Source organism: Pogoniulus pusillus, chromosome 30 (assembly GCF_015220805.1).
Source record: "Pogoniulus pusillus isolate bPogPus1 chromosome 30, bPogPus1.pri, whole genome shotgun sequence".
NCBI lineage: Eukaryota > Metazoa > Chordata > Aves > Piciformes > Lybiidae > Pogoniulus > Pogoniulus pusillus.
The window spans coordinates 3782426-3809612 of record NC_087293.1 but is presented as its reverse complement, the minus strand read 5'-3'; the positions used below and the strand labels follow the sequence as shown (position 1 = coordinate 3809612).

Below are 27187 nucleotides of genomic sequence, written 5' to 3'. Positions count from 1 at the left end.
ATAAGTGGAGGCAAAAGAAACAGGCAGGTCTATAGGAAGCAACAAACACAAGGGGAAGTGGCTGACTTGAGAAACTGCTCTAGTGGAAGGTGTCCCTGCCCATCACAAGGGAGGCTCAAAGAGATGGCTTTTTAGGTCCCTTCCAACCCAAACCATTCTATGATTCCATGATTCCAGATATCCAATTTCTTCCCAGTGGCCTAGAGTTCTGTAAATGCAGTTAGGCAGTGGCTGTAGAATGCATAAATGTCACTACATACAGAAGCTTTCTCTGTTTTATCCAGGGAGTAGGACATCCTAGTAGTGATGCCTCAGTGCCTTTCAATATACAGGACAGTCTGAACAGCTCTTCACAAAGCACATTCTAGTTACTGAAACTGAGAATGGCCATGATGAAAGCACTCACACCCCTCTCTTAACAACAGTGTCTCACAAGTTCTAATATCTGACTCTCTTTTAGTATCTTGACCTGGTTTTCATGTTTTGCTAAGTTTGAGAAGCAGCTTTTCCAGCGTCTTCACCTTTAGCACAAATCTTATTTGTTGCATAGTGAAAGGTGGGGGGGAGAGGCAGATAACAGTGTTGGGGTCTGGAGTTGCTCACCAGCCTGAAAAGGCTCAAATAAGTCTTCTTTCAGTACAATTACTAACATGTTTGCAGGCTGGTCAGCTCAGCACCCTGGATATTTATTCTCCATCTGATCAATTGCAATAAAATCCCCGTTTCAAAATGTGAAACAATAAATCCATTTCCCCCAAAATAGAAAGCCATAAATAAAATCCCAAGCTCCAAGATGTAGACCTCATTGAAAATCTGTTTTATGATAATGAAAGTGCCAGTGAGATTGAAAACCACAGCAGCCTTAAATTAGATTTAAGGACAAAGGCTGACTTTCAACTCCTTCCTTTTCTCCAGCAGACTACAGAGTACCCAGACACTGACTGCACAGTGCAGAAAGTCATGTGGGGAATATGACAGCGTATGGAAACCTACCTTGTTACTGAAATTCACTGGATAAACAAGTTGGCAAAGACAAGAGCATGAGCTCTTGATATCATTTGACATGCTCATCTCAAATCAACAGTTCTAGGCTGAGGGTTATGAATTACATGAAGACAGCAACTGCTTGGACAGGTTACAGCCATGCAACAGTGAAGCAGCACAGCTACCACAGTGCTGCCTTGACAGATGTTTTGCTTTACTTCCAGCCATTTCACCCACGGTGCTTCACTTGTGAGGCCAACTAAGCACACTTTCTTCTTCTGTCCCAACAACCACACTGCATCCCTCAGTGCCAGTTGAGAGTACCTCTCTTACCTGGGAGCCAAGGGGCTGCAGAGCACATGTTCCACATTTCCACAGCATCCTCGGGTGAAAGGATTCACTCCTCCACGGAATTTGCCTGTCACCTGGAAATGCATTGAGGACAGACCTCTGGCTATAGAAAAGTCATCATCCAACCCTAAGAAAGCCAAGAACAAGCACACCTTGCTCTGACCCTACTGTCCTTCCCAAACTGTTTGTTTTTCTTTGAATGCTGCACTTCTCTCTCCTGCTGTAACTCACCCCCTCCGTCAGCTGCTTGTGGCTGCAAGGCACACCAGCTGAAGATCCCTTCCCAAAAGAGCAGTCAGCTCCCCGTGTCTAGGTTTCAAAGTGAACAGGTTCACCTTTCTATGTTGCTTCTACATTACATTTGTGCCTGCTGTCAGCCAGACATCCTGTTTTGGTCCTTTCATTCCCTTGCCACTTCCACTCCTCTGCCTCGGCAAGTCCCAAACAAAGAGGAATGTCAGCGCAACATCCGTGATGCTGGATGAGAGCAATGTTTCCTCTCTCTCAGCATCCCATCCCTAGTGGCAATCAGTCTGAGCCACTGCCTTATGTGGGAGGGTGCCAGGAACTCCCTGGTGATTATGATGTTTGCCTGGAAATAAGCTAGTTTAACAAAAGCCAAGCCTCATTAGACTGGCCAGATCCATTCAAAGCTTTGTGAGCATTGAAAAGGGTTTATACTCTACAGGCAGATACTTGAAAGTAACCATATGGGGATAAACACAAATAAAGCCAGAGGGATTAATAGTGGTTGCCATTAAAAGCATCAGTGTCACTGCTTGCAAAGTAATGCAGTTTCAGTAATGCAGTTTCATCAGCTCCCAGTTCTGATGTAGCAACAAGTTTACAGAGTACCAGAAATACTTTAATTACTTGCCCATAAAATAACAACCATTAAATGATGATGCAATACATTCCATTGGCCTCTTTGATAGAACACAAAACTCTTTAAAAGGCCAAGAGAGAAATGCTGGAAGTTCTGAGTGTTGGAAGAGTAACCTGATGACTAAAACATGGGCCTGGGGGACAATCGGGACATCTGCATTCGATCCTGGGTTTAAGCTGACTTGTGCCAGATGCTGGCAAAGCACTTCATATCTCTGTGCCCATTTTCTCAAACACAATGTGAATATAAAATCTCTCAAACTCCCAGATTACATTACTAATTATATCAGTTTTGTTTCCAAAAGAGTTTGAAATCCACTGATAGAAAGCGCTCCGAAGGAAGGATATTTATTTACTCTATTCAGAGACTAAAAATACCAGGCTATGAGCAGATGTTGAGTTATTTTGATTCCATAAAAGACATTCAGAGGCATTCAGAAAGCTCACAAAGATCTTAACTCAGCCATTATGCACTCCTAAATCACAGTCTGCCTACTATGAATGCTCAAAACCTACCAACTCTGGAATGAATACCAAAAATAAACGGTGAAACACCAGAAATGTCTGTACCACTGCCCTACAAAATGCACTGGGGAAAGGGGACAAGTGTGGCTGAGCATGTTGTAGCTGGAAAGCTGACAGCAGGTACCTAACAGTGTGAGAGAAGAGAATCAATACTTAGACTGCAGGAGAAAAGTGCATGTTTTAAAACAGCGGCAGAGCCAGGGGCAGCTCTCATATGCATCACTCCCGGTCTAGTGCTCTGATTACTTAGATACTGCCCCTTTGAACAGGAGCTGAAGGCTGGGAAGGTCCATCCTCCAGTTACAGACAGGCAGTGCATGTTTCTACAGAGAAATTAACACCAGTTCATATTTGATTTTCAGAAAATGGCATGGGAAAATGAATTCAGCTCAAGTGGAGCAGGAGCTCAGGAAACCAACGCGAGCTAGGATGCATTTTGCAATAGCTATTTCAATCAAGCTAAATGCAGAAGTCTCAGCCTTCCTAAATAGGCACAGACACAAATGGAACCCATTTCATTTGATGCCTTTCCTTTTTTAATTTAGTTTTTACCTTCCTCCTCAGCCTCAGATTTTCATGGACAGTTTTCAGCACTTCAGAAGGGTAAGTGTAAGGCAGAGCACAATTTGGGCTCTGAGACTGAAATGCCCTGGGTTTTGTGCTACTATGGTTAGCATCATCAAACCTAACACTTGGCCAAAATCTAAGTTTAGAATGAAGAGCTGCTGAGTCCAAGTAGGACAGAAAAAAGGCATTTAAAGGTGTATGGTAAGCCTGTGTTGTTCAGAGGCTGTGTTAGGCAACAATTCAGGGTGATTTCAGATTCTTTGCTTATGTAAACCTCCCACACTATTCTGGAGAAAAGTTTTTGCTGTCTCCTGTGGGATAGAGACAATCTCATCTCAGCTGATAAAGGCACAGATGTCTTCAACTCTAACAGTCTGTAGAGCAGCCATGCAAGCTTCATAAGCATGAAGCCATCAGTTGGCAGGTCAGACACTCCTCAGCAAGAGCTTGGAGGGTGCCCAGAGATGCAAGGGCAGTGAAAATGCATTAAAAACAAAAGGTGACAAACCTGCAGAGGTGTGAGGGGCACTCTGCAGGTGTGAAAGGGTAAAGCACTGGAATGCACAGCTTGGGAAGGAAGCTGCTTGCCACACTGAGTGATCCAGAGTGAGGCTTTCTAAGGGTGCTGCCCCTTAGACACGGCAGGGGCATGCTGCTGATCCTATGGCTAGATGTCCAGCACCCACACCATGCCTCTGATATGCATGTGCACAGGGGTGTGGATTGCTCACAGGAGGGCTGTGCACTGAGTACATCTGAGTAACTGCAGGGGAACAGAAGTTTTGCAGGCTCTTTGGCACAAGATGTCACGCTGGCACTTGGTTTGAAGAAGCAAAACAAGTTAGGTCCAATGGGCTGCCTGTGTGCTGCACATGTGCATGAGCAGCAGAGAGAGACAAAGAGTGAGACAAAGAGCTAGCTCAGTCAGACCTTATTATGTACAGTGTGGGTTAGCTGGGGGAGTTCAAAATACCAGGAGACAGGGCAAGAGCATGATTTAATCTTGTTCCTTTCTTTCCATTTCATGGTTTGTTCGGTCTGACTCATAAAGTTTGAACTTCTGGGGTTGACAGTACTCATCACATAAAATCTCCTGCAAGGCCACAAGTAGATCCTTAATGGCAAATAAACCTGGGATGATCCTTTGTGGTTAGAGGGGGGAAATATTTGCTTGTAGTGCATTCAAGGAGAAATAAAATCAGAAAATGAAAAGCTAGGCAACGATCCCAGCTCTCCACAGAAGCTGCAGTAAGAGTGCACTGCTCAGATTTGGATCACTTTTTGCTTTACCCAAGCTGACTTGCTAACTTTTCTCTTCCCAAGCCAACATCCCAGCCACAAACCCAGAGAAGAGATTGCTTCTTACCTGCTCATTCGTGGTGCGCCCTCGGGCCACGAGAACAATGTGGAAGCCAGTGAGCCCTATGACTGGAATAAAGAACAAGCCAGCCACACACATGACAGCCATTCTGTACCCAGGAGTTAAAGAAACTGGGATGAGGGCAAGGAAAAAGAGGCTGTGAAGAAGAGGGACATGAAAAAGGCACTACATTTACACAGCTTTTAAATACTTCCAGGGATGATCATAAAATCATAGAATCAGTCAGGGTTGGAGGGGACCACAAGGATCAGTCGGTTCCAACCCACCTGCCATGGGCAGGGACACCCTACCCTAGAGCAGGCTGCCCACAGCCTCATCCAGCCTGGCCTTAAACACCTCCAGCCATGGGGCCTCAACCACCTCCCTGGGCAACCCATTCCAGCCTCTCACCACTCTCATGGTGGAGAACTCCCTCCTCATATCCAGTCTGAATCTCCCCACCTCCAGCTTTGCTCCATTCCCCCCAGTCCTGTCATTATCTGGTAGCCTAAAAAGTTCCTCCCCAGCTTTTCTGGAGGCCCCCTTCAGATACTGAAAGGCCACAAGAAGGTCACCTGGGAGCCTCCTCTTCTGCAGCCTGCACAGCCCCAACTCTTTCAGTCTATCCTCACAGCAGAGCTGCTGCAGCCCTCTGAGCATCCTCGTGGCCCTTCTCTGGACACACTCCAGCATCTCCACATCCCTCTTGTAATGACTACTCCACCACTTCCCTGGGCAGCCTGTCCCAAGACTTGACAAATCTTTCTCTGAAGAAATTTTCCCACTAGTTCCAGAAGGACAACTCCTCAGATTCATCCTTTCACGTTTTCCTCAAGGCTACCTTGAGCGTCAGAAGACCAAAAAGAAGGATACGTAATGGTAGTATGAGCTGCTCCCAGCTTCTCCATGTGGTTCAGCACGAAGATGAGCCCAAAGGTGAACACTCCAACCATGTGTGTGCTTAAGGACAGCAGGAAGAGGAAAAAGTAGCGGTAGTTCCTCCGTCCTATGCAGTTGTTGACCCATGGGCAGTGATGGTCGAAATCCTTGTAAAGAAAGGGAGGGACAGGGAACAATATCCAACTGGTGAGTAGAACTGTTATTTTCTGAAGAGAAAAATCTGAAGTGCTGTCAGGGAGAATTACATCAGGCTACTTCTGCAGCTTTACAACATGCTAGGCTCTGTAAGGCTCTTAGGATCAGGTGGTTTCCATACCTAGGGGTGGAGAGGTGCTTCAGTGTTTATAGGGTTTGAAGAGAGCATGTGAAAAAGAACAGTGAGGCTATTTATCTGTTGGCAGCAGAAGCATGAGTTGGTACTGTCCTTAGGCTGAGGAGTCAGTTGCAGTGCCAGTACTATGTTTTGAAGATGCTGTACAGCTGCAGAACTCTCTGCCCCACGTTGCTGTGCTTACAGGCAGCTGAATGAACTCACTTTCAACAATGGACATCACAAAACATACTTCTTTACCAAGCAGGTGCCCAAAGAGAAGCAACAAGACACAGGGGAAGTTCTCTACGAGTTCATTAATAGTAATGAACCCAAACCTAACTACTTGTCTCAATCAAAAGCTCAAAGTCCCTCATTAAGTGAGACCCTTTTTAACAGGAGATTTAATAATGAGGGCAAGCCACAGACACCTTTCAAATGCCTTTCTACAGTTTTGCAAAGCATGTAAATCTCTCTTCAGTGGGATTATTCTTGACAGGAAAGGAAGATCAGATGCAAGAAATAAACCCTTCAAACTCCTAACATCTCTGTCCTTTGATTTCTGTATTATCTGGTCTGTAGAACAGATCATAGAATCCTGAATGGGGAGGGCTGCAAGGGACCTCTAAAGAGCATCCAGTCATAGAATCATAGAATCAACCAGGTTGGAAGAGACCTCCAAGATCATCCAGGCCAACCTAGCACCCAGCCCTATCCAGTCAACCAGACCATGGCACTAAGTGCCTCAGCCAGGCTTTTCTTGAACACCTCCAGGGAAAGTGACTCCAGCACCTCCCTGAGCAGCCCATTCCAATGCCAATCACTCTCTCTGCCAACAACTCCCTCCTAACATCCAGCCTAGACCTCCCCTGGCACAACTTGAGACTGTGTCCTCTTGTTCTGTTGCTGCTTGCCTGGGAGAAGAGACCAACCCCACCTGGCTGCAGCCTCCCTTCAGGTAGTTGTAGACAGCAATGAGGTCCCCCCTGAGCCTCCTCTTCTGCAGGCTGCACACCCCCAGCTCCCTCAGCCTCTCCTCACAGGGTTTGTGTTCCAGGCCTCTCACCAGCTTTGTTGTCCTTCTCTGGACACCTTCCAGCACCTCAACATCTCTCTTGAATTGAGGAGCCCAGAACTGGACACAGCACTCAAGGTGTGGCCTGAGCAGTGTTGAGTACAGGGGAAGAATAACCTCCCTTGTCCTGCTGGCCACACTGTTCCTGATGCAGGCCAGGATGCCATTGGCTCTCTTGGCCACCAGTATCACAGTATCACCAAGGTTGGAACAGAGCTCATAGATCATCAAGTCCAACCCTTTACCACAGAGCTCAAGGCCAGACCATGGCACCAAGTGCCACGTCCAATCCTGCCTTGAACAGCTCCAGGGACGGCGACTCCACCACCTCCCCGGGCAGCCCATTCCAGTGTCCAATGACTCAGTGAAGAACTTTCTCCTCACCTCGAGCCTAAATTTTCAGCCTACTATCTATCAGTACCCCCAGGTCCCTTTCCTCCTGGCTGCTCTCCAGCCACTCAGTCCCCAGCCTGTAGTGCTGCTTGGGGTTGTTGTGGACAAAGTGTAGAACCCTGCACTTGGCCTTCTTAAATCTCATCCCATTGGCCTCTGCCCACCCATCCAGCCTGGCCAGGTCCCTCTGCAGAGCTCTCCTACCTTCCAACAGCTCCACACCTGCTCCTAGCTTGGTGTCATCTGCAAACTTACTGATGCTGGACTCAATCCCCTTGTCCAGATCATCAATAAAGATATTGAACAGGACTGGGCCCAGCACTGATCCTTGGGGAACATCACTTGTGCCAGCTGCCAACTGGATGTGGCACCATTCACCACCACTCTCTGGGCTCTGCCATCCAGCCAGTTCTTGATCCAGCACAGAGTGAATCTGTCCAAACCATGAGCTGCCAGTCCAACAGATGAAATTGTTTATTCTTTGGTTTGTGTTAGAACTCTTCTGAAATGTTCCTCAAAGGGGGGTTTGTATTTGTAAGTTCTTCACAATGTATTTACCAAAACTGTACCAAATACAAGCAAATGGATTAGAGCTTTCTCAGAACACATCAGAAAGTGAGAGGAGCAATTTAATAAACATCATTTCAGGAATGATCATGTAGCATATGCATTATGCAAATCTGGTTGTATGCAGCCCAAGCTACCTATGGCTTATAAAACTATTTCAGTCCCCACTGTGAACACTTCAGGGAAGAAAACAGATCTGACTGCTTTTGTGACAGCTTCATTTTGGGGGACCTGTAGTCATAGTAGGCTTTAAGTTTTAACTTTGATTTCTGCTTTTGTTGGTTGTTAGCTTCTATCAAATTAGCTACAACATTTCCAACTTAGTAAAAGAATCCATGATTCTATGATGATTCTAACTTCTATCAAATTAGCTACAACATTTCCAACTTAGTAAAAGAATCCATGATTCTATGATGATTCTAACTTCTATCAAATTAGCTACAACATTTCCAACTTGGTAAAAGAATCCATGATTCTATGATGATTCTAACTTCTATCAAATCAGCTACAACATTTCCAACTTGGTAAAAGAATCTATGATTCTATGATGATTCTAACTTCTATCAAATTAGCTACAACATTTCCAACTTGGTAAAAGAATCCATGACTCTATGATGATTCTAACTTCTATCAAATTAGCTACAACATTTCCAACTTGGTAAAAGAATCCATGATTCTATGATGATTCTAACTTCTATCAAATTAGCTACAACATTTCCAACTTGGTAAAAGAATCCATGACTCTATGATGATTCTAACTTCTATCAAATTAGCTATAACATTTCCAACTTGGTAAAAGAATCCATGATTCTATGATGATTCTAACTTCTATCAAATCAGCTACAACATTTCCAACTTGGTAAAAGAATCCATGATTCTATGATGATTCTAACTTCTATCAAATTAGCTACAACATTTCCAACTTGGTAAAAGAATCTATGATTCTATGATGATTCTAACTTCTATCAAATTAGCTATAACATTTCCAACTTGGTAAAAGAATCTATGATTCTATGATGATTCTAACATCTATCAAATTAGCCACAACATTTCCAACTTGGTAAAAGAATCTATGATTCTATGATGATTCTAACTTCTATCAAATTAGCTACAACATTTCCAACTTGGTAAAAGAATCTATGATTCTATGATGATTCTAACTTCTATCAAATTAGCTATAACATTTCCAACTTGGTAAAAGAATCTATGATTCTATGATGATTCTAACATCTATCAAATCAGCTACAACATTTCCAACTTGGTAAAAGAATCCATGATTCTATGATGATTCTAACTTCTATCAAATTAGCTATAACATTTTCAACTTGGTAAAAGAATCCATGATTCTATGATGATTCTAACTTCTATCAAATTAGCTATAACATTTTCAACTTGGTAAAAGAATCCATGATTCTATGATGATTCTAACTTCTATCAAATCAGCTACAACATTTCCAACTTGGTAAAAGAATCTATGATTCTATGATGATTCTAACTTCTATCAAATCAGCTACAACATTTCCAACTTGGTAAAAGAATCTATGATTCTATGATGATTCTAACTTCTATCAAATCAGCTACAACATTTCCAACTTGGTAAAAGAATCTATGATTCTATGATGATTCTAACTTCTATCAAATTAGCTACATCATTTCCAACTTGGTAAAAGAATCCATGACTCTATGATGATTCTAACTTCTATCAAATTAGCTATAACATTTCCAACTTAGTAAAAGAATCTATGATTCTATGATGATTCTAACTTCTATCAAATCAGCTACATCATTTCCAACTTGGTAAAAGAATCCATGATTCTATGATGATTCTAACTTCTATCAAATTAGCTATTATATTTCCAACTTGGTAAAAGAATCCATGACTCTATGATGATTCTAACTTCTATCAAATCAGCTACAACATTTCCAACTTGGTAAAAGAATCCATGATTCTATGATGATTCTAACTTCTATCAAATTAGCTACAACATTTCCAACTTGGTAAAAGAATCCATGATTCTATGATTCTATGATGATTCTATGATTATCTTCCTGAAGAAGATTTCAGAATTTGAATGCTGATTTTGCACTTGTCCTGTGTGGCAGAGCATACCCAAGTGCCTGCCCCACCAGAGGTTTGAATGGGGCACAAAACTGTTTTCCCCACCACCACCTCTGACTCTGGGGGGTTGGAATGTGGAAAGAAGTAGGTGCATAGGTCAAACCCAGACCCTGGGGGTGTTAGGAGTTGCCAGGGTGTCCAGAGCCGAAGATAATGGTGCTGTGGTGAGGGTTAGGAGGCTCAGGGGTGACCTCATTGCTGTCTACAACTACCTGAAGGGACATTGTAGCCAGGTGGGGGTTGGGCTCTTCTCCCAGGCAAGCAGCAACAGAACAAGGGGACACAGTCTCAAGTTGTGCCAGGGGAAGTCTAGGCTGGATGTTGTTAGGAAGTTGTTGGCAGAGAGAGTGATTGGCATTGGAATGGGCTGCCCAGGGAGGTGGTGGAGTCACCATCTCTGAAGGTGTTGAAGCAAAGCCTGGATGAAGCACTTAGTACCATGGTCTGGTTGACTGGCTAGGGCTGGGTGCTAGGTTGGCCTGGATGATCTTGGAAGTCTCTTCCAACCTGGTTGATTCTATGACTCTATGATGATTCTAACTTCTGTCAAATTAGCTACAACATTTTAAACTTGGTAAAAGAATCTATGATTCCATGATGATCCTATAATGATTCTAACTTCTGTCAAATTAGCTACAACATTTGAAACTTAGTAAAAAATCTATAATTCTGTGATTCTATGATAATTCTATGATTCTATGATGATTCTAACTTCTATCAAATTAGCTACAACATTTTAAACTTGGTAAAAGAACTTTCATTGCACACTGCAGACTGAAAGTGAGAAGATGTGATCTACAACCCTGAATGGGTTCCACATGGAAAAGCCAGTTGATTTGCTCCTATTACTGTCTCTAAGCTCTTCTAGAACAGACAGGGAAATAAGCAGCAGGAGAATCAATAAAGCATGCTGTTTAAGATCACAATGTATTGATTCAAAAGTCATTAATGCTTTCTGCCTATATTCCTCCACAGCAGTCATAATTTAATTAGACCAGCAGAGCTCCTTACTTGCCCTCCAGAATAGCAAGGAACATTCAACTGTTCTGACCAGCACTAAAAGTTCTGGAGAGGTAGGCATGGTCACCTTGTGTTCTGCTCTTTTATTTAGGATACTTTTGGATTCTCTCCCATTTTCACTGCTGTTGCAGAAGTGACTCCCTTGGAGGCCTCATGACAGCATGAAATTGCAAGTATTTATATCAGTGAGTTTTCAGCAGTCCTGTTTTGAGAGCACTGCATTTGCTGAAAATGAATTTTCATGCTGGGCCACTGGGGAGAGCAGAAGAAAGTAATTCCATGGGACCACAGAGAGTTTACCACCATCTAAACAATCCTCACAGTTTAGAATTAGTGATCATATTTTGGGCTTTAAACTAGGAATGTACATCTCAGGTTTGCTACCAAAAATCCAGCTCTATTCAAAAATCCACAGTGGTCTAAAGAATGGTATGGATACTCCTCTCTATGCAGGGACCTTAGCAGCTCCTTACTCTCCATTTGCTCAGACCTCTTGTCCTCTTTATCAATGGTTCCTAGGCACAGCAGATGACACCAAGCTAGGAGCAGGTGTGGAGCTGTTGGAAGGTAGGAGAGCCCTGCAGAGGGACCTGGACAGGCTGGATGGGTGGGCAGAGGCCAATGGGATGAGACTGAACAAGGCCAACTGCAGGGTTCTGCACTTTGGCCACAACAACCCCAAGCAGCACTACAGGCTGGGGACTGAGTGGCTGGAAAGCAGCCAGGAGGAAAGGGACCTGGGGGTGCTGATAGAGAGTAGCTGAAGATGAGCCAGCAGTGTGCCCAGGTAACCAAGAGAGCCAGTGGCATCCTGGCCTGCATCAGGAACAGTGTGGCCAGTAGGACAAGGGAGGTTATTCTGCCCCTGTGCTCAACACTGGTCAGGCCACACCTTGAGTAATGTGTCCAGTTCTGGGCTCCTCAATTCAAGAGAGATGTTGAGGTGCTGGAGCATGTCCAGAGAAGGGTGACAAAGCTGGTGATGGGCCTGGAACACAAACCCTGTGTGGAGAGGCTGAGGGAGCTGGGGGTGTGCAGCCTGCAGAAGAGGAGGCTCAGGGCAGAGCTCATTGCTGTCTACAACTACCTGAAGGGACATTGTAGCCAGGTGGGGTTGGTCTCTTCTCCCAGGCAAGCAGCAACAGAACAAGGGGACACAGTCTCAAGTTGTGCCAGGGGAAGTCTAGGCTGGATGTTAGGAGGAAGTTGTTGCCAGAGAGAGTGATTGGCATTGGAATGGGCTGCCCAGGGAGGTGGTGGAGGCATCGTCCCTGGAGGTGTTCAAGCAAAGCCTGGATGAGGCACTTAGTGCCATGGTCTAGTTGAATGGATAGGGCTGGGTGCTAGGTTGGAGTGGATGAGCTTGGAGGTCTCTTCCAACCTGGCTGATTCTATGATTCTATGATAATTGTAACTCAGATATTGCCCTGAAGGAGAGAATGACTGACACAAGATAAACCCAAGCAGCCTTTCTCTCACACAGAACCATGCTGCCTTCTTTGGGACTATTCCCTTGCTTATGGCAAAGAGGATTAGGACAAAGACAGTGTATGCAGCATTCCAGCTGACTCTGGTATTTTTTTTCCCCTTTCTGGTTAGTAATTCCTTTCATTTAAATGGCACAGCTGAATATATTCTAGACATATTAAAGATTTCATCTTTCTATTGGAAAAAAAATAGACTTTGCAGCAGAAATGATGCTTAAGAAGTGGAATTTTTAGCTCAGCAATAAAAAAATCCCTCCTGGCAATACGCTGCTGTGGATAGAGCACTCTGTGCTTACAAGTCTGGGAGATGTTTACAGCCCCAAAGGACATCTTACTGTTTGGGGGTTGGTTTTGAGAACTGCCATGTGCCTCACCAAGACCCCAGGGCTACCAAAACCCATGGAAGTCTCCTAATTCAGACTGACCAACATTAGAATCCTAGAATCAGTCAGGGTTGGAGTGGACCACAAGGATCATCCAGTTCTAAACCCCCTGCCCACAGCCTCATCCAGCCTGGCCTTAAACACCTCCAGCCATGGGGCTACAACCACCTCCCTGGGCAACCCATTCCAGGCTCTCACCACTCCCATGGTGAAGAACTTCCTCCTCATTCAGTCTGAATTTCCCCACCTCCAGCTTTGCTCCATTCCTCTTAGTCCTGTCACTCCCTGATAGCCTAAAAAGTCCCTCTCCAGCCTTTTTGTAGGCCCCCTTCAGAGACTGAAAGGCCACAATAAGGTCACCTGGGAGCCTCCTCTTTCACCTGGGAGCCTCCTCTTCTCCAGGCTGAACAGCCCCAACTCTTTCAGTCTGTCCTTATAGGAGAGCCACTCCAGCCCTCTGAGCATCCTTGTGGCCCTTAGAAAAATGCATGGCTTCATACTTTGAGTTAGGGAGTTGAAACAAACATGGGGTCCTTCTGCTGAATGGAGAATCACTCACTGAGTTCTGAGTTTGGCTTTCCTAAAGCTCACACACAGTTCTAGCTCCTCTGCTTGTCCACTGATGTAGGCATCAGCTTGCCACAAATTAAATGCTGAGCTCTAGGCTCACACACAATCATAGAATCATAGAATCAACCAGGTTGGAAGAGACCTCCAAGATCACCCAGTCCAACCTAGCACCCAGCCCTAGTCAGTCAACCAGACCATGGCACTAAGTGCCTCATCCAGGCTTTTCTTGAACACCTCCAGGGATGATGACTCCACCACCTCCCTGGGCAGCCCATTCCAATGCCAATCACTCTCTCTGTGAAGAATAAGCTACAATGGCTCACCCTGGATTTCCAGTCTCTTGAACTCTGCCTCTGCAGAGTTACATTCACCATCCCTTAGCTACCTCAAGGAAGCTACAGCCAGCATGATACATTTTTATCTTAACTTTCCCTTGCAGACGTGTATAGGGTTAACACTCCTGGGGGAGTGACCCTGAACCTGACCCTAGGGGTCTTGGCCCCTCCTCAGGGGTGGGCCACACTCCAGGTGATGGTTAGCCCACTCCCCCCACTTCCTGTGGTATAAAAGACAGGAGTTCTCCTGTCTCTTCCTCTTTTCGCCCTCTTGCTCCTCTACCTGCGTTCATGACCGCACACACACACTGATACTGCATACCAGCCACGAGGCAGAGACACCATCACACTACTCGGGTTGTATCCATCCCTGTTTTTGTATTTTGCTGTTTTTCCCTTCCTTATCCTTTGTAAACTCCCCTACCTCCAATCCCTTTTTCTAAGTTATTGTTAAACTTTTCCTTTTTAACTTCCAAATCGAGTGAGATTGATTTATTGGGGTGTCCCTACCTTTTATCTCTCTCCCTGTCTTTTGGGGAAAGGAGGGGGAGGAGGGGAGGGCACTCTATAAATTCTATAAATTGTCATTGGGTCTACCAAATTTATAAGAGTCTCTGGGAACTTGCATTTGAACCCAAAACAATTTATTTTGGCGTCTCAACGTGGGGCTAGGTAGAAAGAATTCTTTCAGAGAAGATTTGGAAGTTAAAAAATGGATATTCTGAAAGTCTTAATCATTAACGCTTTTGCATGGCTGTTGTGGGGCTGGCTGTTAAAGTTTATAAGTTACCATGTCTTCTGGATTGTCATTGATATGCTCTGGGAATATTCTAAGCTTTTGCCTGCCCGAGTCTATGCCTATTTCCTGAATTCTGTTAGTAATATCACTGTGTTTAGAAATGTTTCTGGAACATGGAATCAATCTGAGTATATGCATTGGAGCACAGAAGCTCCAGATATTTTGGGGGAAAAATGGTACTGGATAGCTGTTATTTCACTGTGTGTAAATTTGGGTTTGGGAATTAATAAGATAGCGGTGAACTGGGACACGTGGAAATATCGAGTGGGCGCCGCCATTAGGGTGCTTAGGGGGAGGGGTGGTCCTCACTGCCCCAGCTGCAGATGCGGGGGTTGGGCGACAGGTCAGGCCGTTCCGGCCGCCCCCAGCGCAGGCACCGCCCCTAGCGCAGCTCCGCCCCGAACTCCGCCTCCGGTCCCGCCCAGGGCAGCCCCCCGGACCCTGCCCCCTCAGCCCAGCCCCCTTCACCTGGCGCCAATTACGACGCGGCCAGCAAGATCAAATCAAAACCCTCCCGCAGATACCGATCCAGGGCAAGGGACCTCTTCGGGAACCAGCACCCCCCAGCAACAGCAACCAGCTGGAAATGGACCTGATAATGGAGTGATCCTTATCAGCTCCACGCCCAGAAAGGAAATCAGGCACATAAGGCAGGAGTATGCAAGGGCAAACGGACAGTCCCTTTTAGCCTGGCTTTTGAAATGCTGGGATGCAGGAGCAGAAACAGTGGACCTAGATCACAGGGAGGCGAAGCAGCTGGGATCCTTGTCGAGGGATGGAGGTGTGGATAAGGAGCTGGGAAGGCTCGATGGTACCCACTCACTTTGGGCCAGGCTTCTGATAGCTGTGAGGTACAGGTACCCGACTAAGGATGACATGATTTTCCATCCCCTTAGATGGACAGATATGGAACAGGGTATCTCATACCTGAGGCAAATGGCGGTTCAAGAGATAATTTATGGAGCCGACCAGAGGCCCTCGGACCCTGATGATGTCTGCATGAAGCCAGCCCTCTTAAAGAAACTGACCCAGTGTGCCCCTTCCACATATGCCCCCACATTGGGAGCACTGCTGCTGGGCAGAGACCCCAACAACCTTCCCACAATCAGGGAGTTTGTGAATGACCTAAGACAGTTTGAAGACAGTTTGTCGAGGAAAACCTTAATTGCCACTGTAGAGACCCTCACCCAAGAAATGAACGAGCTAAAAGCCTCTTTCTCTGAAATGCAGAAGGCAGAGGATGACTGCTCTTCACCTTCAGAATGGGTGCAAGTCTCAGCTGTAAGGAACACACGCCGCCGTGCTCCTCCTCCTCCCCGCAGGAGACCAGCCCAGAGCAGACAGGGTACACACAGGGGGTCACTCTGGAGAACACTGTGTGACCATGGGGAAAACATGGATAGATGGCATGGCCAGCCCACCTCAGCTCTATGGGCCAGGGTAAGGGAACTGCAGGGGACAAACACAGGGAATAACTCCTCCAGAAGAGGGGTTGCCCCAGTGTCCCGCAGGCAGCGCTCTCGCTCAAGGGGTGGTGAAGCCAGTAACTCAGGTCCATGTGCCTCATGCAGTCACACTGCTCAGAATTAGAGGTGCCCTGTCTCCAGCCAGGCGGAGGCCAGGGATAACAGAGTATATTGGGACGTGTTTGTGAAATGGCCTGGCACTTCTGAAGCCGAGAAGTACAGAGCGTTGGTAGACACCGGTGCCCAATGCACTCTGATCCCCTCCAGCCACAGGGGGACAGATACTGTTACAATTGCAGGAGTCACAGGGGGGTCTCAGGAGTTGACTGTGCTGCAGGCTGAGATAAGCCTCACCGGGAATGTGTGGGAGAAGCACTCCATAGTAACTGGCCCTGATGCACCTTGCATCCTGGGGATTGACTTTCTCCGGGAAGGGTACTTTAAAGATCCGAAGGGGAACAAGTGGGCATTTGGCATAGCAGCTGTAGAGACTGCAGACAAAGAGCAGCTGTCTATCATGCCTGGCTTGTCAGATGACCCTTCCGTGGTTGGTACCCACAAGGTGGAAGATGTCAAGTTACCTATTGCTTCTCGTGTAGTTCATCGCAGGCAATACCGCACCAACAGAGACTCCCTGCTACCCATACAGCAGCTGATTCGCTGCCTGGAGCAGCAGCTTGTCATCAGCAAGAGCCACTCGCCCTTCAACAGCCCGATATGGCCAGTGCGAAAGGAGACGGGGGAGTGGAGACTCACGGTGGATTTCCGAGGCCTGAATGAAGTGACTCCTCCAATCAGCGCAGCCGTGCCTGATATGTTGGAGCTGCAGTATGAACTGGAAACAAAGGAGGCCAAATGGTATGCCACAATTGACATTGCTAATGCTTTCTTCTCCATCCCCATTGCAGAAGAATGTAGGCCGCAGTTTGCCTTCACCTGGAGAGGAGTCCAGTACCACTGGAACAGACTGCCTCAAGGGTGGAAGCACAGCCCTACAATCTGCCATGGCATCATCCAGACTGCACTGGAGAAGGGTGGCGCTCCGGAACATCTGCAGTACATCGATGACATCATTGTATGGGGTGAGACAGCAGAGGAGGTCTTCCAGAAGGGTGAGAAGATCATTAATATCCTGTTGGATGCTGGTTTTGCCATTAAGAGAAGCAAAGTGAAAGGGCCTGCCAGAGAGATCCAGTTTCTGGGAGTTCGCTGGCAGGATGGCCGACGCCACATCCCTATGGATGTGGTGAATAAAGTGGCCACTATGGTGGAACCCACTAACCGGAAGGAGACACAATCCTTCCTGGGGTTTGTGGGCTTTTGGAAGATGCACATTCCCGGGTACAGTCAAATTGTGAAACCCCTCTTTGACGTTACAAGAAAGAGGAATAACTTTGAGTGGGGACCTGAGCAGCAGGTGGCATTTGACCAGATCAAACGAGAGGTGGTCCATGCCATGGCCTTGGGACCAGTTCGAACCGGCCCAGAGATTAAGAACATTCTCTACACTGCAGCCGGTGAGAATGGTCCTAGCTGGAGCCTATGGCAGAAAGCTCCTGATGAGACAAGAGGCCGCCCACTCGGGTTCTGGAGCAAGGCGTACAAAGGCTCAGAGACCAAGTATACCCCCACCGAGAAAGAAATCCTAGCTGCCTATGAGGGAGTCAGAGCTGCCTCTGAGGTGATTGGGACGGAGTCACCACTCCTTTTAGCTCCAAGGCTTCCAGTCCTGACTTGGATGTTTAAGGGGAAGGGTTCGACTCCGCACCATGCCACAGATGCCACTTGGAGTAAGTGGATGGCTCTGATAACTCAGAGGGCTAGGATGGGGACTCTCGAGCGTCCAGGCATTGTAGAGGTCATCACCAACTGGCCAGAGGGCACTGACTTTGGAAAGCCAGCAGAAGAGAAGGCAGTGACCCGTGCCGAGGAAGCCCCCCCATACAGTGACCTCCCTGAGGAGGAAAAGGCATATGCTCTCTTCACAGATGGATCCTGCCGCCTGGTAGGCAGCAAGCGAAGATGGAAGGCTGCCGTCTGGAACCCTACACGCAGGGTTGCAGAGGCAAGAGATGGAGAAGGCGAATCCAGCCAGTATGCTGAGGTGAAAGCCATCCAGCTGGCCCTGGACATTGCAGAACGAGAGCAGTGGCCAATGCTATACATCTACACTGACTCATGGATGGTAGCAAATGCCTTATGGGGGTGGCTGAAGGAGTGGAAGAGAAATGATTGGCAGAGAAAAGGGAAGCCTATTTGGGCTGCTGATCTCTGGCAAGACATTTCTGCACGCCTGGACAAACTGCCAGTTAAAATCCGACACATCAGTGCTCACATCCCAAAGAGCAGAGCCACTGAAGAGCAGCAGCATAACCACCAAGCTGACCAGGCTGCCCACATCTGCCAGATTGACCTGGACTGGAAGCACAAAGGTGAACTGTTCTTAGCTCGGTGGGCACATGACTCTTCTGGTCACCAAGGAAGAGATGCCACATACCAATGGGCCCGAGACAGGTCCGTGGACATATCCATGGAGGCCATAACTCAGGTTATCCATGAATGTGACATCTGTGCCACCATAAAGCAAGCCAAGCGCATGAAGCCTTTGTGGTATGGGGGAAGGTGGTCAAAGTACAGGTATGGGGAGGCCTGGCAGATTGATTACATCACTCTGCCTCGGTCTCGTAGTGGCAAGCAGTATGTGTTAACCATGGTGGAGGGAAGCACGGGGTGGCTGGAAACCTACCCAGTACCTCATGCTACTGCCCGTAACACCATTCTGGGTCTGCAGAGCCACATCCTGTGGAGACACGGTACCCCAGAGAGAATTGAGTCAGACAATGGGACCCATTTCAAGAACCACCTTGTAAGCAACTGGGCAAAAGAGCATGGGATAGAATGGGTTTATCACATCCCATACTACCCACAGGCTGCAGGAAAGATTGAGCGACACAATGGTCTGCTGAAAACCACCCTGAAGGCTATGGGAGGTGGAACTCTCAGAAACTGGGAGAAGCACCTTGCAGAAGCCACTTGGCTGGTGAACAGCAGGGGATCAGTTAACAGAGCTGGTCCTGCTCAGTCTGCCCTACTGCCCATAGTTGAGGGAGATGGAGTTCCTGTAGTCTGTGAAAGGAATCTACTGGGAAAGACTGTGTGGGTTGCTCCTGCCTCTGGTGGGGGAAAACCTATCAAAGGGGTGGTATCTGCAGAGGGTCCTGGTCACACATACTGGGTGATGATGGAAACTGGTGTTATCGAGTGTGTCCCTCAGAGAAATCTCTCTTTAGCTGAAAAGGTTTTGAAATCTCAGAGTTGATTCCATGTGTTCCAGATATTTCAGGTTATCTTGTATTATAGTTGTATAATAGTTGTATCATAGTTGTGCAATACTTGTATCATAGTTGTGCAATACTTGTATTATAGTTCATAAGGGGTTACAAGTTGTTTTTGTAGTTATACCCTCACCACTACACGGCGTCCAACAGAACCTACATGACAGCCGCAGCTATCCAGAGTCCTACAGCATCGCATCACACCACGGCGTCCAACCAGAACCCTGCATCTGATTCGTCACTGATGCCCTGCAGTGAGAGACTGTTCCTGATTTCCCTCCAGAGGATGTCTACAGCCATCTCATCTACACCTGTTCCCCTGATGCCAGACATGAAGAGACTGTTCCTGATGTTTTCTTCGCAGAGGGAAAAGACTCTTTTCCTGAGTACCAACAAGAACTGTTCCTGATTCACTGACTTTTCTTCCGTTCCTGCCCTGCTCACATCTCACCAACCTGCACCGGACCAGAGGAACACATCGCCTTGGGATACAGCCGGGGACCAAGAAGGACTTCACGAACTCTTAACCCATGGACACTTTTCCCATCTTTGGAGAAGAAGACTGTTCTTAGGAAGGTGGAAGTGGTCTAACCAAGGGGTGGAATGTATAGGGTTAACACTCCTGGGGGAGTGACCCTGAACCTGACCCTAGGGGTCTTGGCCCCTCCTCAGGGGTGGGCCACACTCCAGGTGATGGTTAGCCCACTCCCCCCACTTCCTGTGGTATAAAAGACAGGAGTTCTCCTGTCTCTTCCTCTTTTCGCCCTCTTGCTCCTCTACCTGCGTTCATGACCGCACACACACACTGATACTGCATACCAGCCACGAGGCAGAGACACCATCACACTACTCGGGTTGTATCCATCCCTGTTTTTGTATTTTGCTGTTTTTCCCTTCCTTATCCTTTGTAAACTCCCCTACCTCCAATCCCTTTTTCTAAGTTATTGTTAAACTTTTCCTTTTTAACTTCCAAATCGAGTGAGATTGATTTATTGGGGTGTCCCTACCTTTTATCTCTCTCCCTGTCTTTTGGGGAAAGGAGGGGGAGGAGGGGAGGGCACTCTATAAATTCTATAAATTGTCATTGGGTCTACCAAATTTATAAGAGTCTCTGGGAACTTGCATTTGAACCCAAGACAAGACGTAACTCACATCCTAACTGCTAATTATTAGAAATCCACCAGTAAAGCTACTGCTGGGAACTTCCAAGAACTGCAGGAGTGGGGGAAGCAGCTAACTGCATGTTGCCAGTGGTATCTGCAACCCCAACAGTGAGGCAAAGGCAGCAGCTGGTGTGAGCGCCCGGAGCATTACCTCGACGCAGTTGTCGCAGACGCTGCAGTGGGAGCAGCGCGGGGGGCGGTAGAAGTGGCAGGTGGCACACCACTTCATCCGTACTTGGATGCCTTTAATCTCCACGTTCTTGTAGAGTGGGGCTCGGAAGTCATCATCCTTATCTTCATCTTCATCTGCTGCTCAATGCAAAACTCAAAGTTAGTGGAAAGAGCAGAGGTTGAAGGCGAAAGAGCTAATCGGGGCAGTGCCTTGGGTACAGGGGAACTGCATGTGCTCCTGGGCTTGTCAGGGAAATCACAGAGTGCTGGAAGTGATGCACTGTCAGAATAGGTTGTCTGGACTGCAGAACACTTCACTGATCAAGGCTCATTTTAGCACCTCCCATACTCCTATGCTGTGCAGTCTTACTCGTCAACCCCTGGCCAAACAGAGGGATTTGAGTCTTACCTTAGCCAGCACTTACAACCCAAATGAGTGAGGTGAGATGCAGCCTACAGTCAAAGGGAGGATGGAAATCACCCAGGCCTTTGTTGTGAGAAACTCTGCTGCATGCATTTGGGATTAATTCAATGCTAGCAAGTGACAGAAATTACATTAACAATTACTAGAAGGCTGTGCTAGCTCAAAGCTCAGAAATCAGCGCAGGTGACCCTAAGTGACAATGATTTGTTCAGCACTTCAGTGTCAGCCCACAACCATTCCAAACACCTGCTGCTCCAGGAAGTCTGATGCCACCATACAGACCATTCTGAAGTAATCTGTGTGCCCATGAAGGGTGTTGCATCAGTGCTTACTTCCTTACAGCATATCCCATGTTCACCTCTTCACAGCATACCCAGAACACTCTTTCTTTAGCGGTGATACACTACTGGAAGGATCTCACTTCTCTCAAGGAAAGTATGGTCTACTCATCTGAGCACAGGATTGAGAATGCAGGACTGCCTGACTCTTTATTTCTCACTCTGTGGCCCTCAGCTACTCATGTAGCATCTCTTTGCCATTAATAAGATGAAGATGCAATATCACAGTCACCTTATCAGGGACCACAGAGAGGGCAGATGGTTTATCAGCTCAGCTAAGCACTTCCCTGTTTAAGAAAAGAGGTCATTTAAAAACAAATGCACAAAATAAAAGCCTGCCTATAAAGAAAAAATATATCTATTGTGAAGAGAAGGGGGAAAAGGAGAATGGCATTCACAGCAGTTCATCTTTAATTCTAGGTTCCTACAATCTTTATTTGTTTCCTTCTGACAGAGAAAATCGAAGAAGTTCACATCTCTTTAACACCTCGTTAAGCATTATGGTGCAGCTGGCATTGGCTGACTGGCTCTAAATTAGGGGAAATTTGATAATCTTTTCCCACTGGACATCAATCATTGACATTTAATTCTCTATTAAATCTTCTCTAGATGTGTTATCATGATCCAGTTTCCATCGAATTCAGAGGGCTTTTCTCCCATCACTTAGACGAGGTTGGAACTGGCTCAGCTGCAGTATTTACCTAGCAAGAGTATTCTCTGGATTAATGTCTGTGCATGGAAGCAGAGTGCTGTGCTGGCACCATTCTCTACAATGTTCCTTCCTAACTAGACAGTGGGAGTCTTAGTGAGAGCTAGACTCTAAATCCCTTAGGCACTATATTAAATACAACCTGCAGGTTCTTCAGTGCTGTTATAAGCTAAACTGGCCCATGCTGGGCATGTGGGCACAGGCAAACAAGACACTAGAACAATCAAACCAGTTAAAGCTCTTGTAAAATGCTGACTGTGCAGACAAAAAGGCAAAGAATCAGCCAAGTTGGAAGAGATCTCCAAGCTCATCCAGTCCAACCTAGCACCCAGCCCTAGCCAATCAACTAAACCATGGCACTAAGTGCCTCAGCCAGTCTTCTCTTGAACACCTCCAGGGATGGCGACTCCACCACCTCCCTGGGCAGCCCATTCCAATGCCAATCACTCTCTCTGCCAACAACTTCCTCCTAACATCCAGCCTAGACCTCCCCTGGCACAACTTGAGACTGTGTTCCTTGTTCTGTTGCTGGTTGCCTGGCAGAAGAGCCCAACCCCACCTGGCTACAACCTCCCTTCAGGTAGTTGTAGACAGCAATGAGGTCTGCCCTGAGCCTCCTCTTCTGCAGGCTGCACACCCCCAGCTCCCTCAGCCTCTCCTCACAGGGCTGTGTTCCAGGCCTCTCCCCAGCTTTGTCACCCTTCTCTGGACACAGTCCAGCATCTGAACATCTGTCTTGAATTGAGGAGCCCAGAACTGGCCATTGTTTGTACATGGTATGTATTTACTTATGTAAAAAGGTATCAGACACACACTTGAAGAGTTTGTATCAAATAGATCCACAGCAACAATAGTGGAAGCCAGCTTGTAGCTGGCTCCTATTCAGCACCAAAAGCTGTCAGCCTCAACCCAGACTCTAAATCTGATTTCTCAGGGTATCCCAGACTTCAGTTACTTAATATTTCATTTCCTTCTTGTTCATTTTAGTGTTTAGTGACTGAAGGAGCTGGGGCTGTTTAGTTTGAAAAAGAAGATGCTGAGGGGAGACTTCATTGCTGTCTACAGCTACCTGAAGGATGTTGTGGAGAGGTTGGTGCTGGTCTCTTCTCACAGGTAACTAGTGATAGAACAACTGGGAATGGCTGTAAGCTGCAACTGGGTAGGTTTAGATATTAGGAAAAAAATTCCCAGAAACAATGGGATGAGATTTAACAAGGTCAAGTGCAGGGTTCTGCACTTTGGCCACAACAACCCCAAGCAGCGCTACAGGCTGGGGACTGAGTGGCTGGAAAGCAGCCAGGAGGAAAGGGACCTGGGGGTGCTGGTAGATAGTAGGCTGAAGATGAGCCAGCAGTGTGCCCAGGTGGCCAAGAGAGCCAATGGCATCCTGGCCTGCATCAGAAGCAGTGTGGCCAGTAGGACAAGGGAGGTTATTCTTCCCCTGTACTCAGCACTGCTCAGGCCACACCTTAAGTGCTGTGTCCAGTTCTGGGCCCCTCAATTCAAGAGAGATGTTGAGGTGCTGGAAGGTGTCCAGAGAAGGGCGACAAAGCTGGTGAGGGGCCTGGAACACAAACCCTATGAGGAGAGGTTGAGGGAGCTGGGGGTGTGCAGCCTGGAGAAGAGGAGGCTCAGGGGTGACCTCATTGCTGTCTACAACTACCTGAAGGGAGGCTGTAGCCAGGTGGGGTTGGTCTCTTCTCCCAGGCAACCAGCAATAGAACAAGGGGACACAGTCTCAAGTCGTGCCAGGGCAGGTCTAGGCTGGATGTTAGGAGGAAGTTGTTGGCAGAGAGAGTGATTGGCATTGGAATGGGCTGCCCAGGGAGGTGGTGGAGTCACCGTCCCTGGAGGCGTTGAAGAAGAGACTGGCTGAGGCACTTAGTGCCATGGTCTGGTTGACTGGCTAGGGCTGGGTGCTAGGTTGGACCGGATGATCTTGGAGGTCTCTTCCAACCTGATTGATTCTATGATTCTAAGAGTGATCAGGCATTGGAATGGACTGCCCAGGGAGGTGGTGGAGTCACCAACCCTGCATGTGTTTAAAAGTTTTTTGGATGTGGAGCTTGGGGATATGGTTTAGGGTGAACCTCGTAGATGAGGGATATTGGTTGGACTTGGTGATCCTGGGGGGCTTTTCCAACCGGAACATTTCTGTGATTCTGTGTTTTAATGGCAATCTACTTGCACAGAGCCAATCCTGATTCACACCAAAACCACGAATAAAGCCAAGAAATTAGAAAGTAACTCAAAAATGAGTAAATTATTTGGGAGTTTGATTCAGGACCTGTCCAACAACACAAGAATGAGCTTGGTTTGCCTCCCTCTGCAGCCCAAGTTCTATCTGCCAGAGATCCTGCAAGCTCCTGCAGGATAACTAGCAATGCATTTCCAGCTTGCAGTGATCTGAGCAGAAGAACACATTGGCAGAGGAATGCATCTGACTCCACAGATTCTAATACTCTGACCCACTGACACAGGGCAGCCAGGTCTTATATTTATATAATAGATCTTGGGGTTTTGGTGGCTTCCTTGCAGGAATCATTTGATTTCATTAGAATCTCATCTTCCATGTTGCTTATTTGTTGATTTGGGTTTGAAATAACTTTGTAAGTGTCAGAGATATGCTAAGGTGCTTGAAAGTCAAGAAGATTGAAATGAATTTCAAAACCAGAAAGCAAACAGATCCATTGTATCTTCACTTTGAATCACTCCTACCATTTCTGAACCCCTTGCACTGGCAGCTCTGCGGGTGGCGTGGGGTGGTGATAGCTTTTTTCACATGCACACTTGTGATCTGCAATAACATCTGCTCCTCTTTCCTCCCAGCACTGATATTTATAGTCTTTTCCATCTTTTCTCTTCCTTATCAGTTTGCTTCCTTCACATAGCTAAACTCCTACTCCACCACTTTCTTCCAGGATGACTTCCATCCCTTTTTCTCATCCTTTCCTCACTCCCCTTGCTCCCAGCCTCTTCCAGACCAAGCACATGCACAGCACAGAGATAAAAGGCCTAGGCCACAAATAAAGAGAAAGAAACAGAATTGCTGTAGGAACTCCTCCTCTTCCTGCACTGCTCCTGATTCCCTTCTATCAAGTGAGATGGGAAAGGAAAGAAGGTGATGAGAAAGTTTTGGGTCTGTTTGATCTCTCTGTGTGTTTCTCCTCTAAAAGCAAAGCCCAAAATAAAGAACTAGCTTGCAAAAGGAAGTTAAGAGAACCTTGAACAAACGACTGAATCTTGCCTTTGCCTTAGTTTGCCTTTAAACACAATTATTTCTTTAACTGCAGTGCTGCAACACTGAACAGGGATTCAAAAGCTTCAGCTGAAAGGAATGGCAGACAGCTGCTCATTACTAGATGCTGCTGCCTGGAGAAACCTGGCCCTTGCCTTTCAGGGAAGCCAGCAGGACAGGTGCCTTGCTCTTGTCAGGTAGCAATTCAAAACAGATACTGAATTCAGTGGCTAGAGGTGAGGAAGCACAGCTTGCAGAGAGCACGGATCTATGGCTTTAACAAGACTGCCTAGAGCAGTCTCCGCTGCAAACTGCATGTGATTAATTATTGGAGGATGGATAAAATGAGGTGATAATTCTCTCATTAGGATGTGTTAAAAGAGATAGCTACACTGTGGTTCCCACTGCAAAAGCTGAGCGATCTTTATCCTATTTAATCAGCTGTGAATCAGTACTAATTTAAGCAGGCATAGCTTTCTAAATGTAGACATTTTTAGATGCTCCATGGCAAGCCTTAATCATTATCATTTTAGTGTTCAATGCCTTTGTATTTGTTTTAAGGCTTTTTGGAAGGTCTGCTTTTGATGAAGCTGTTTCAGAAAGTTTAGCCTCTCCCCTGTTGTGAAGACAGTGACTTAAATCCAATGTGCCAGCATGAGACAGGGCATGGCAATTGCAATCACATCAGTCAGGAGAGCTACTCCAGGAGAACCATTGTGTGCAAGCCTGTGCCCTCGGCTGCCAGTTTGAGCAAGTGCAAGGACAACTGACACCTCCCAGCTAAGAAGAGAGATGGAAGGCATCCAGCATCTCACCTCTACTGCCACCTGAGTATAGTAAGTAAGTAAACAACACCCACAAGAAAGAACACCAGAAAAAAGGGATTAGTCAGCAAAGAGTGTATTTGGATACCTGGCACCTCCTTGGGCTTGGGTTTGCAGACCCCCCCCTGCCCCCACAACAGTCCCACTCTCTGTTACCTCTTGGAAAAACTCCAGGGTCCATGAAAGTTGCCATGCTGAAGTTTGCCAGCACAAACAAGAACACGAGCCCATTGTACAGTGGGATGGCTGGGGAGATGGCTTTTGTCAACCACGGGCACCTGGGGAGAGCAAAAGTTCTAGGTGAGGGCCCTTTGAGCTGCAACACGTACTTTCCTCCCATTCACCATCACCACACAGCCAAGCAGCATGGCTCAATCCCTCCCCACCAGCCACGCAGAGAGGCCGAGTTTGCAATTCAACAACAGAAGTTTGCACCGAGCCAGTTTCAGTGCTCTAAAGTACCCTGCAGACGCCCTCTGCAAAGCTGCTTTGTTCCGCAGCCCAGAAAGCACCAATTGTTCCCAAGGCTCACAGGGCTTTGCAGCTCTATTGCCTTATCTGCAGCATGGCATTTGCCTTCTCTCTGGGAGAGCTCCAGCCCATTGTTGCCTTTCTGTTTATCTGCTGTGTAGCCTTGTCGCACTTGGTGCCGCTTTCAGTTGTCACTGGTGTAAAACTGAATAGGATTCTTCAGCCGCTGATCTCCACAGCAGCCACCAAGAGAAGCACTCTCACTTCTCACGACGCTGCCTTGAGTGCTTTCCAACTCCAAGTAACACTCAGAACCAACACTACAAAACTTCTCCAGGGAGAAAAGTCAGGCTGAGCATGCAGGTATGAGCAGTATGTGAGAATGTGGTGCTGGCGAGAAGTGGATGGCATCTGCCAT

The 27187-nt window shown here is 46.9% G+C and overlaps 1 protein-coding gene across 2 annotated transcripts in view; it reads right to left on the bottom strand.

The window, feature by feature from the left end:
• ZDHHC8 (zinc finger DHHC-type palmitoyltransferase 8) overlaps positions 1-27187 on the bottom strand; it is a 162585-nt gene that overhangs the window by 20190 nt on the left and 115208 nt on the right. The window contains exons 2-6 of one of the 2 annotated variants that reach the window (XM_064168247.1): positions 26455-26576; positions 20746-20903; positions 5546-5718; positions 4679-4781; positions 1318-1409 (exon numbers count right to left, since the gene is read on the bottom strand). In XM_064168247.1, the coding sequence (XP_064024317.1) occupies positions 1318-1409; positions 4679-4781; positions 5546-5718; positions 20746-20903; positions 26455-26576 (648 nt within the window). The remainder of the gene's footprint in view (positions 1-1317; positions 1410-4678; positions 4782-5545; positions 5719-20745; positions 20904-26454; positions 26577-27187) is intronic. The other variant, XM_064168248.1, reaches the window with a different exon arrangement.